At 45.9% G+C, this 11,211-nt stretch overlaps 1 protein-coding gene across 5 annotated transcripts in view; it reads left to right on the top strand.

Annotated features, from left to right (window-relative positions):
- Positions 1–10,531, top strand: part of tns2a (tensin 2a) — a 50,907-nt gene extending 40,376 nt beyond the window's left edge. For 4 of the 5 annotated variants that reach the window (XM_053425279.1, XM_053425280.1, XM_053425282.1 and 1 more), the window contains 13 exons: positions 751–816; positions 959–1,075; positions 1,247–2,800; positions 3,036–3,213; positions 4,290–5,449; positions 5,571–5,699; positions 5,855–5,950; positions 6,193–6,270; positions 6,475–6,552; positions 6,794–6,962; positions 7,672–7,740; positions 8,047–8,076; positions 8,415–10,531. In XM_053425279.1, the coding sequence (XP_053281254.1) occupies positions 751–816; positions 959–1,075; positions 1,247–2,800; positions 3,036–3,213; positions 4,290–5,449; positions 5,571–5,699; positions 5,855–5,950; positions 6,193–6,270; positions 6,475–6,552; positions 6,794–6,962; positions 7,672–7,740; positions 8,047–8,076; positions 8,415–8,553 (3,863 nt within the window). In that variant the 3' untranslated portion in view covers positions 8,554–10,531. The remainder of the gene's footprint in view (positions 1–750; positions 817–958; positions 1,076–1,246; positions 2,801–3,035; positions 3,214–4,289; positions 5,450–5,570; positions 5,700–5,854; positions 5,951–6,192; positions 6,271–6,474; positions 6,553–6,793; positions 6,963–7,671; positions 7,741–8,046; positions 8,077–8,414) is intronic. The other variant, XM_053425281.1, reaches the window with a different exon arrangement.
- Positions 10,532–11,211: the final 680 nt, after the last annotated feature.

Below are 11,211 nucleotides of genomic sequence, written 5' to 3' on the forward strand. Positions count from 1 at the left end.
GGATCTAGCTTCTTTTTTTGTAAATTTTAAATGGTGATTCGGGATTAAGTTGTTAATTATGGTGGGATAATCACCACATGGAACCATTGGATGTAACAGCAGCTCTTTATATTGGCATTGTGGGAATGTATTCACTCTGGTTTGGGCCCATAATACCGCGGTTGAATGAATCCCTAAATAATAGCAGCACAATCCCCATCCTGGACATAATAACAGCTCTCTGGAGGCGAGTATAGTGAAAATGACTTGTACTGTATTCTGGAGTCTCTAACTATCCCTCTGAGAGAGGAAAGCAAGCCTAGTGAGCCCTGGTGTGTTCCTTAAGTCCACCATGAATATGCTCATTACCTCATTTCCTTCCCCAGTTTCACTTTCTCTGAAATGACAGAACCAGTGTGTAGCTGAGAATGTGGTCGTCAGTCCACGAAATGAAGTGTTGTTAAGGCACATAAACACACCATTGTGGCTTCATGCGACTGGAAACACATCTGTGGAGGGTATTAGTGTATTGGATATATTGGAGCAGAAAGAAAAACAGTTTGATTCTATCAGGGGTTTCCCACATCACTGGTATGTTTTTATAAATCCGGGTCTCCTGTGGAGATTGCGTTTATATTTGTCGGCTGTAATGCAGAGAGAATTCTAAGCTTTTTATATTACATACATTTTTATGTTATAAAACAAAGGTACTCCAAAATATTTTTTTTACAAATATACATGTTTATTCAGTTTTTCTTTCCCTGTCCCCAGATGAGCGTTTCCCATCAGATGCAACAGTCGAGTTTGTCTTCTCCTCTGGACCTGAGAGGATCAAAGGTTTGTTCACTAGACTTCAAATCCTCCTTCATTCTGTTCCACTGTTTGTATTTAGTAGGAGTAAGAGCCAAAGTGATGTAAGTGCTCTGCTTGGCCCAAAACAAGTGCAGATGAATGAACATTGAGATTTGTTTTTCCTCAGGACGTGAGTACCAGAAGAACGACCCGGCTGTCACAGTCGATTACCACACTGCTGACCCAGTAGTTCGCTGGGATTCCTATGAGAACTTTAACCAGCGATACCAGGACAGTCTGGAGGGTAACACACCACCTGTTTTCTTTAAATCGCACTTCTTGAAATTAATGTGTTTCTAATGGTGGAAATTACAAACCACCTTTAGCCATCCAACAGGCTTAAAATCGAAAATCGTTTTGCATAGCTGATGAGTTCTTAGACCTGATCTGGTGTCTTTTTTTATTTTTGTATCAGATATTGCCCACACCAGAGGTCCTGTAGATGGCAGTCTCTACGCTCAGATAAAGAAACGTCGAGGGCCAAGCTCTGGTTCTCTCTCCTCAACCAATGGCAGCAGCCCAGGAGCGGGTCTTCCTGACCATAGACCTGATCATTTCATCAGTCAAGGTTCTGACCCCGCCCTCTCAGGCCATTCCATCCACTTGAACCAACCGTCTGTCCATCCTGACTGCCAGGAGGAGCCTGTTCGTCCGCCGCCTCCGACCAGACAAGAGCGGGAGGACCTCGCACGTCTTCTTGGAGGCATAGAGGGAAACCGGGATGTGGAGCGAGAGACTGCCATCTTGGATGATGGAGATTCCCTGCCCTCTGAACGAACTGGGACACTGGGGCTCAGTCGGTCGTGTTCCTGCCGAGATGGGTACCGGTCCCAGCGCTGTGCTGAGCCTGGTTGTGACCGTACTCTCCTCATGCCTAACGGTTACTGCCTCGATCGTGCTCCTGGCACCAACGGGCACCACGGGGCGACCCCTTCTGCCAGCCCGAACCCAGCTGCTCCTCCGTCACACATGGATCTGTGCCAGCACTACAGCCCCCACTCCCACCAGTCCCTCCCCCCTCCAGATTTGGTGTGGGACCGCCAGAGCGGCCCTCACTACCTGCACCGGTCCTGCTCAGAGGCCCCTTCATCCAGACATATCTGCCCATATCCATCACCAGACCTTACCCCCCACCCTCACAACCCCCCACTTCACCACCCTCTGTCTGCCCCGGGTCACCTTTGCTGTCGAGAAGACGACTACGGTCCCTATCATCACCCTCCCCCACCTCACAGCCACCACCATGCACACCTCCCCAAATCCTCCACCAGCCCTAACTACCATGATATCATGCTGTTGGATGGTCTTCCACCCCCTGGCTGCCCATGCAGAGACTGCGCTATCAGGCGGGACGACTATCACAACCCCAGGCTGGACAGAGGTGACAGCTTCCACTGGGACAGAGAGGCAGAGCTTCAGCACAGGGAGGTGGGGCTGAGGAGAGCCAGGGACACAGAGTTACCCAGAGGGTCAGAGCTCCACTGGGAGAGGGATACTGGACCCAGACGAGGCAGAGAGCTGTCCCTCCACTGGGAGCGAGACAGGGAGGCTGAGCTGCAGTGGGAGAGGGACAGAGAGGCTGAATATTGGCATAGGAGAGCCACTGTAGCCTCCTATGGCCCACAGGGTCACGATCTGCCGGCCTTCACATTTGACCCTTTGCCATCGGGTCACCCTGCGTATCCAGAGGCGTCGAGGTCTCACGCTCATTCTCACCTGGATCTGAAGTACAGCAGCAGCAGCAGCGGTTACCAAACACCCCGGCAGGTGTGCCCCTGCTCGCCTTACCAGCCCTCACCATCTGAAAGCAGGGGCTATGCCTCGGGATACCAGTCTGAGTCTACATCCCCGCTGCCTCCAGCTTCCTCCATGACAGGGCCCTGCAGCCATAGCAACAGGCCTGCAGAGCATAACCACAACCATCACCATCCAGACTCACAGCAGTCATACAGCTCTGACTCACACACTGGTGAGTCACATTAAAACACAGACACTCAGAAATGTGTTTTCTTGTGATTGGTAACAGGAGTTGATCAATTATCCACAATCAACAATAGCATCCAGAGAACATTTTTGCTTACCTATACAGATTCTTAACATATGACCCACAAACTGCCTTCTCTCACCAGTCACCAGCCTCAGCTGATACCAGGAACATGTGTCATCTTTTGTCAATGTCACCCATTGTTCTTGTCCTTTCTCAGATGGTCTTCGTAGCTCTGGTGAGAGTGTGGGCTGGAGGGACCACATTACCCACGGGTCCTTTAGAAGGAACCATAGAGAAGGCCACAGAGAAGTTCACGCTGCCTGCTCTACGCCATCTGACATGTCCGGACCGTCCACTCCCGTCCACACCAGCAGCCCTCTGCGCACAGTGGAAAGGTAATTTTGCATTACCTCTTACCCTTGTTTTTAAGGGTTATCTTAGCCCTTGAAACGGAGTCACAAGAGGTAGTGGTTGAAATATTCCCCTACTAATTGGGAAAGCACTTCAAGAAGCTGTTACATTTCAGGAGTCATTGTGAAATCCCCACACGTCATCAGTAGTCGTCGATGTTAACAGACAGTTTTGCCAAAGGATGTAATTGTAATAACATTGTTGAGATCTTAAATAAACCAATGCTATTGATTGCAGTTACTAAAGTCACAAACTTATACTATCCAAATAACATCTATGCTAATGCAGGTGAATCAATGACTTTTGGAATTGAAAAGCTTGAATGCTCTGCATTATTTTTACGTATGAATCAAAAGCACACAGCTTCAGTTTGCTAGCAGGGGTCTGTAGGCAACCCTGCCAGGAAGCTTTTTTATTAGAGGAGCATCGGGTAACATTGCTGCTATACGCGGGTTCAATTAAGTGCATCGTGTGAGTGTGGGGTGCGACATGAAATTATGTGAAAATGCAGGATTATAATGCACGAAAAAGGATTGCTAACATTCTCACGCTAGAACGCTCACAATCTCTTTTTTAAGGTTGTTGTAAAAAAAAAAAAGAAGAACATAATACATTGAAATGATATTTAACTAAGACATTATAATCATTATAGTAATTTTTTAATCCTTATTAACGTCGAAAATACTACATGTACGGGTCTCTCTTACAGCTTGTTGGTGATTAGCAAGGCATTGTGGGTAACCCTACGTTTGAAGTGAGGTTGTGCAAAATCTCAGTTTCAAAGGCTATAAAGCCGTGCCCCTCCGTCCCGACAGGTATTAGAACAGCCTACCCCTACATGTGAACTCGCAAGGAGTGAAATGGGATTGGGCCATAGTCCATCGTTTATCGAGTCCATCGCCGGTTGTCTGCTTTGGCTGATTTTTGGGGCAATATAGATTTTAGCATATCGCCCAAACCAAGAACTAACTAATTTGTTTATGATAATAAAGATTCAGTAAGTTGGTTGGAGTTAAAAATGTCTACAAATGTCAGTAATCCTCATTTCTGTCTGTTAAAGCCCCAGTCCAGGAGGGAGGGAGTATGAGATCCGGACCACAGACATCATCAGCAGTGACTACGAGGCTTCTCAGCCCCAGGTCAGACGCTACGGAGCTGATAATGTCGTTCAGGAATCCCTGGAAAGCCAAATAAGTAGCGCAGAGCCATCATCTACCAAAGACACACAGTCACACACAAACACACCCACACAAACAGACCCCCACAACCACTGCAAGGCACAAATAAACCCATCCCCTATGACCCCCCACCAGCAGCACTGTAGTCCAGATGTGCCTTCAGCTTCTTCCTTTGACTCTGTGACACCGTCCACAACAAACCAGGGACACTGTCCGACTCCTTCATCCCCTGTTCATGCTTCACCTGCACAAGACCCACACCCCCAACCCCGCCCTCTCCAACTGCAGACCGTTCACCCTTCAGAGGCTGCTGCTCTGCCCTCCCCTCTGGCACAAGCAGTGTCTCAGCCTCAGAGCCAGTCCCAAGCCAATGGCTCTGCCGGACCAACCCCACCCGAGGTCAACGGATCATCTCCAGCAAGAGAATCTCACCCAGATGCTCCAAAACCGACCAACACTCATCCATCATCCTCCCCCCATCCTGCATCCAGCAGCATGGAAGGTTCCCCTGTCTCTGACACCCCAGTTCCCGGATTCGCCACGCTGGGAAGGAGGCTGATGTTGAGTGGGCCTGACCCGAACCACCCTCACCACAACCAGCAGCACGGACCCACGCATCATCACTACCCGGTCATGGAACACGGTGCCGCTCTGGATACCAACAAGAGGCACTGCTACTCCGCTCACTCCCCACAGCTTCACCCTTCCTCCTACTTCAACTACTCCACCATCTCCATCCCCCTTCCTCACCCCCAACCACCTTTGCCAGAGAAGCGCCATCCATCCGCCCAGGCAGGTTCACCTTCTGATGGGGCAGGGACTCTGAGGCCAGCCGTTGGCCACATACCTCCCTCCGCTGCCAGCACCACCCAGCATCAGCACCACGTCACGTTCTCTCCCACCGTGGGAGAAATAGCACCCCCTTCAGGCGACAATGAAGGAGTGGCCTCTGTGGAGCCTGAGAATGCAAATAGGGTCAGTGTGAAGTTTGTCCAGGATAGTTCGAGGTTCTGGTACAAGCCTGGTATCTCCAGAGAGCAAGGTAGGTCTGAAAGGGTTAAGTGTACTCTTTGTACTTTCTCCTAACCTTAACAAAAAGTCTGCTATTTTGATAATTACAGAAGATAACATCACCTTTTCTTTTTGCTTGTGCTTGGCTGTAGCAATCGCAGCTCTGAAGGAGAGAGAGCCAGGAGCCTTCTTGATCAGGGACAGTAACTCCTTCCAGGGGGCCTATGGTTTGGCCCTGAAGGTGGCTACTCCTCCTGCCAATGTCAACCAAAGCAGCAAGGGTAAAATTCCCTGTTTATCATATTCACATGTTTATCACTTCTCCATTGGAACAGCAGCAAAACCAGTGGACATTTTACTCTTTCAGCAGTGGCAGTTTGTCCTTGTTAGATGATGATATTTGCAGCTTGTTAACAGTGAATCTCTCCTGTTCCAGTGAGCGACCCACTGGAGCAACTGGTCAGGCACTTCCTCATAGAGACAGGCCCTCGAGGAGTCAAGATTAAAGGATGTCAGAATGAGCCCTACTTTGGTAAGTGGACCTGGCCCAGCTTCAGGGGAACTTTTTATGACTGCGTTTCAGGAAAACTAGGAATATTAAAGGAAAGCAAAAAAAAAGAGGTGAGGTAAGATAGGTCTTAGATCCAATCAGGGAAATTAGCAATAATATGTACAATGTAAACAGGATAAATAGAGTAACTAGAGTGTGAGTCGGATTTAATGTAGGCACAGGAGAGAGATTTATGTTTATACAGTGTTATCTGCGGTTCACAGGGAGTCTGTCTGCACTGGTCTGCCAACACTCCATCACACCCATCTCTTTGCCATGTGCCCTGAAGATCTCAGAGAAAGGTAGGTGGAAAAAGAACTAATTTCATTATTGAGTCATTATTTGTTTGTAATAAGTTGGTAAATGTGACTGTAACAATTTTCTTCAATTTAATAAAAAAAATTATCTGATAAATTCTAAGTTATTTTTTGACAATCTGAGTTCATCTTCACAGCGAATGCACTTTATTCTTCTCTAGCTGATTTGCTGTATGTGCATGTTGTCAGATCTGATAGGAGAGGTGCAGGAGGTTCAGCCAGTGAGTAACGTCAGCACGGCTGCTGACCTGCTGAAACAAGGAGCAGGTGAGTTTCTCCATCCATGTCATGTTACCATGGTCGCTCAAGTAGCGTGTTGAGCGTATACTGCACATATGCAACATGAGAGCACCTACCACCTCCACTAAATTTACTACAAATGAAATTATGGAAAAAGATTAAATGAAGGTAACAATATTCTGCGATCAATCACTCTAACATACGAGAAATGTTGTGAATTTAATTTAAAAGACATTGGTCAACACGCTCACCTCTCTCTTATCCTCAGCCTGTAACGTCCTCTACCTGAACTCAGTGGAAACTGAGTCTCTGACCGGCCCCCAGGCCATCGCCAAGGCAACGGATGCTACACTGAGTCGTAACCCGCGTCCTGCTGCCACTGTTGTACAGTTCAAGGTGACGTCGCAGGGCATCACGCTCACTGACAGCCAGCGCAGGTAAGACACTTCCCCTTGGATCAATACTTAAGAAAGTGATATCATTATTTATTTGACTCTTTTTACTAAAACAATATCCACATATCTAATGTTATAACTTCATTAATCGGTGTAAGAGCCCAGTTTTCTGAAAAAGAAGTGATCACAGTCATTTACAGTGGATTGCTATCAAGGAAACACCATGATGATGGTACCTGTTATTGTTTTGCAATGACTGAGTTAGCCCTTAAAGGGGACATATTATGAAAATTCCACTTTTGTAGTGCTTCTACACATTCATTTGGGTATCTGGCATGTCTACCGCCCCAAAAACTCTGGAAAAAAACAACTCCCGCGATTTGTTGTGGTTCCTCTATGTCAGAAACGATACGCTAGAGTGCGTCCAATGGGATTACGACCGAAATAAACGTCATAGTCACACCATGCCCATGAAGGGAGTCTCGCTACATGGGCATGGACGAGCGAGCTAACGCTGAGGGGGCGGGGGGGGGACACTCAAAACAGGTCAATCTGAGGAGGGCTGTTTTAGACAGGGTAAAAAGGCTGCTGTTTTAAATGATCCTTGTGGTATTTTGACCAAAATATGTTACAGACATTTCATTAAGACCTCAAGGAACCATATCAACTGTGGTAAAATGGGCATAATATGTCCCCTTTAAAAAGGTTTCTTACATTTCATTCTACATGCAATGCATCTTACTCCCTCTAGGGTTTTCTTCAGGAGACATTACCCAGTGAACAGCGTCACCTTCAGCAGCGTCGACCCTAAAGACAGGAGGTGAGAAACCTGTGGCCTGTTTGATTCCCTATGCTGCAGCTGTAACAGTAACTAACCTAAAAAATCCCCATCAACCCAGTCAATCATTCATTGCTCTCCAGACTGTTCACTGGATTCGTTGCTGTGAGCCTTTGCATGTGTTTCATCAGTGCATTTGTTTTGCCCATGAATATGTGCAAGCGTGCATGAGAGATGTCAAGTCATCGTGTTTGTGAGCATGTCAGCTGCAGCAGCTTGACCGCCGGCTCTGGCCTGTGTGTGTTTGTCTGAGTCCGGTTTCTCTCTCTCTCTCTCTCTCGGCTTTAGGTGGACTAACTCAGACAACACCACTGTTAAGTAAGTGCTCTGATAGTGTTTCGGTGCCTCGAGGAAGCTGTCTGCATGTTGGTCTGTGTCTAAGAAAAGGGTGTATAGGTTCACCCCTGCCTGAGCAGTCATGGATATTAAAGCCTGTGCATGGCATCAGATTGTGTGTGAGCCGTGCTAAGAATCATTCCTGCAAATACGATTTAATAATGAAAACATTCAACATGGCCTCCACGTTACGTAACACTACTTTTTCCATTGTGGTTCACTGCTAGACAAACTAAAAATACTGTATCTTGCCTTCCTGTCACTTCCTGCCATGCTATGAAACTTGTCGCCTCACTTCTTCTTTCTCCTTCCGCTCTCAGGGTGTTTGGTTTCGTGGCGAAGAAGCCCGGCAGCGTGGCAGAGAACGTCTGTCACGTGTTTGCCGAGCTGGACCCCGAACAGCCCGCCCTGGCCATCGTCAACTTTATCAACAAGGTCATGTTGTCGCAGCGGAGGTAGACAAAGGCAGGAAAGGAGACGCGGAGCAGGACAAGCAGGGACAGTGTTAGCAGGGAGTTTGACTGGACAGTGACAGTGCTTGTGTTCTCTCAGCTTCAGGCCGTGACGCTTATCTTTGTCCATCAGGTGATGACGTGACAAAGATTTTCTTATCGTTCCGTGTAAATATGTTCAGAAGGCAATCGGAAATCTTAGTCCAAGATCCCAACTGATGGTTTTTCATTTGTCACGTCGCCACTTTGTCTGCGACTAAACAGCCAACACAGCTCACATGGGTTCATTCCCTGGAGTTATTACTGGGGAGAAAGTCCGGAGCCTCTGACTCGGACAGTTGCGTTTTCACATCGAGCCCCTCCAGAGAAAGTCAGGAGATTATCCAGAGTACAGTGCATGTCTGAAAGCAGCTATTGTAAAGTATTATTGGATGCGAAACCTCCCCCCCCCCCCCCACCACAATGAAACAGTGTTATATGAAAGCCATAGTGTGTAGTGTTACAACTCCTCCAGGGACCTGTATCATGACGACAGATCAGATGATGTTTGGTGTTTCCTGGTTTCATGATGCTGGCTCACTTTTACCAGGAGGAGCAGGATTCATGCTCCTTATACGTTGTGGATAAGTAAGAAACAAAGATGCTCCTCCAGAACTTATCTGAGAAGCAAGTGTTCTTCAGCATTAAAATAAACACCAACAGACTAACAAAGTTAACTCTGCTCACCATTAGAACTTTAACATTTGTGGTCAGACATGTTATCTATCATTAAAAACTGCTTGTAGTTCTTTCTTCAGCAGATTTAAATTGGACCACGATTTTACTGCAGGAAACTGAAAGATAATCAATCTATTTTCCATAGTCATTGTCGACCTCTGACCATCTAAAGCTGATTAATTAATGTGAGGGTTAACTGAACCAGTCCCAGGACTTGCTTCATGATACAGGCTCCTGGTAAATGATATAATTCATTCAAGCAAGCTTAATGACACATAGCAGCCTCTATGTGTGTCTGTGTGTGTACGTGTGTGTGTGTGTTACGACTGAGGTGTGTTGAGGGCAGAGGTTCAACACTTGGACCTGATAATTGCCTTTCAGAAAAACAGCAGGTGTTTATATTTTGTATTGTTTTATTAAAAGTGACCAAAGGCCTGAGGGTGAAGTTAAGTTTCTATATCATGAGATGTTCATACGTATGTACAGCACATTCTACAGCCACTCTTGCCTTCAACCACCCCCCCACACACACACACACTTAATCGATCGTTGCATAATCGACAATCATGTTTGGGTTTTTCTTCCCTCTCACATTTAAACTCTATAAGCAGAGCGAGCGAGAGACCAACGGTAACTCTCTAATGAAAGTAAACAGGAACGTGAGCTCTAAACGAGGTTGTGTGCGAGCGAGTGACGGTGACGAGGCCCTTCAGGCGAATACGTCGGGTTTCAAGGTTTTGTTACGTCCACTTTTAAAGAAACGAATGTGTAACGGGGGAACAAGCTCGACGAGAAAGGACGTTCAGTGTGGAAGCACGCCGACGCCATGACACGCTCTGTGGTCATTCACTGCTTCACATCAATAACGCAAATCTGTTTTCGAGTCTCACAAAATGATTCACACTGTGTTAGACAGAGAGTGGCCTAAAGACAAAGTGTACTTAACCAAAGACAAAGCACTCTTGTATTAATAAGTGTTTTATCCAGCTATATTTTTGTACTTATTGCTTCATGTATTTTTACTATGCGTTTATTTAGTGTGTTGCCTCGTTTGGTAGAAAAACACTACTTGTATTACAGCGTTAATATATTGTGGTCTGTTTTCCTGTTGATCTCTATATTATGTAGTAATATATTTTCACATGCAGCTATAGGACAGTGTATGAGACATACAAAGGAAAACGTTTGGTTTGAAAAGTATAATTATGCTATTTTGTATGCAAAAACAATGAAGAATAGAAATAAACTGAAATAATGTGGTACCTGAAGTGCTTTTGGGTCTGTGGCTATTTTGGCTTGAGGTTTCATATGACGATTATTTTATCAATTGATCAATCTACTGATTATGTTCTCATGCTGTGCTGCTTATATGCCTCTAGCACCCAATTGAGACACATGCTTTAATCATATGAGGTCACTAACAGTTCATCTTTGAGTCCAAGTGATAACTGGTCGAAATTGGAAGACATTCCCGTAAGGAAAACTAGAGATCTGTTAGATGTATTTCGAGGCCACCATGGCCTTTGACCTTTAAGCAGCCAATTCGAATCAGCTAATCTGTGAGTCAAAGAAGCGTTCTTAAAATAATGGTTTCACAAGGTAAAAATTTTGTGCGCTCACAGTGACCTACAAATTCTCATCAGGTCATCCTTGAGTGCAAGTTAATGTTTGTGCCGGATGTAATGAAACTTCTTTACATCTTTGTTCATCTTTGAGTTGAAGTGAAAGTTTGAACACATTTCCTCTAGGTGGTTCTAAGCTGTTGCCAACGTTTTAAACAGTGACCTCAACCTTTGATCACCAAATTTTAATCAGATCCTCTTTGAAAGAAAGTTCATGCTTGAGAAATCCTGGATGTCACCGACACAGAAGAATTACAGTATACTAGTTTCAGTATCTTTAAATGTCTTGTTTAGTCTAGAATGCAAATATATTCTTTTATGATTAA

Source organism: Pleuronectes platessa, chromosome 6 (genome assembly GCF_947347685.1).
Source record: "Pleuronectes platessa chromosome 6, fPlePla1.1, whole genome shotgun sequence".
Classification (NCBI taxonomy): domain Eukaryota; kingdom Metazoa; phylum Chordata; class Actinopteri; order Pleuronectiformes; family Pleuronectidae; genus Pleuronectes; species Pleuronectes platessa.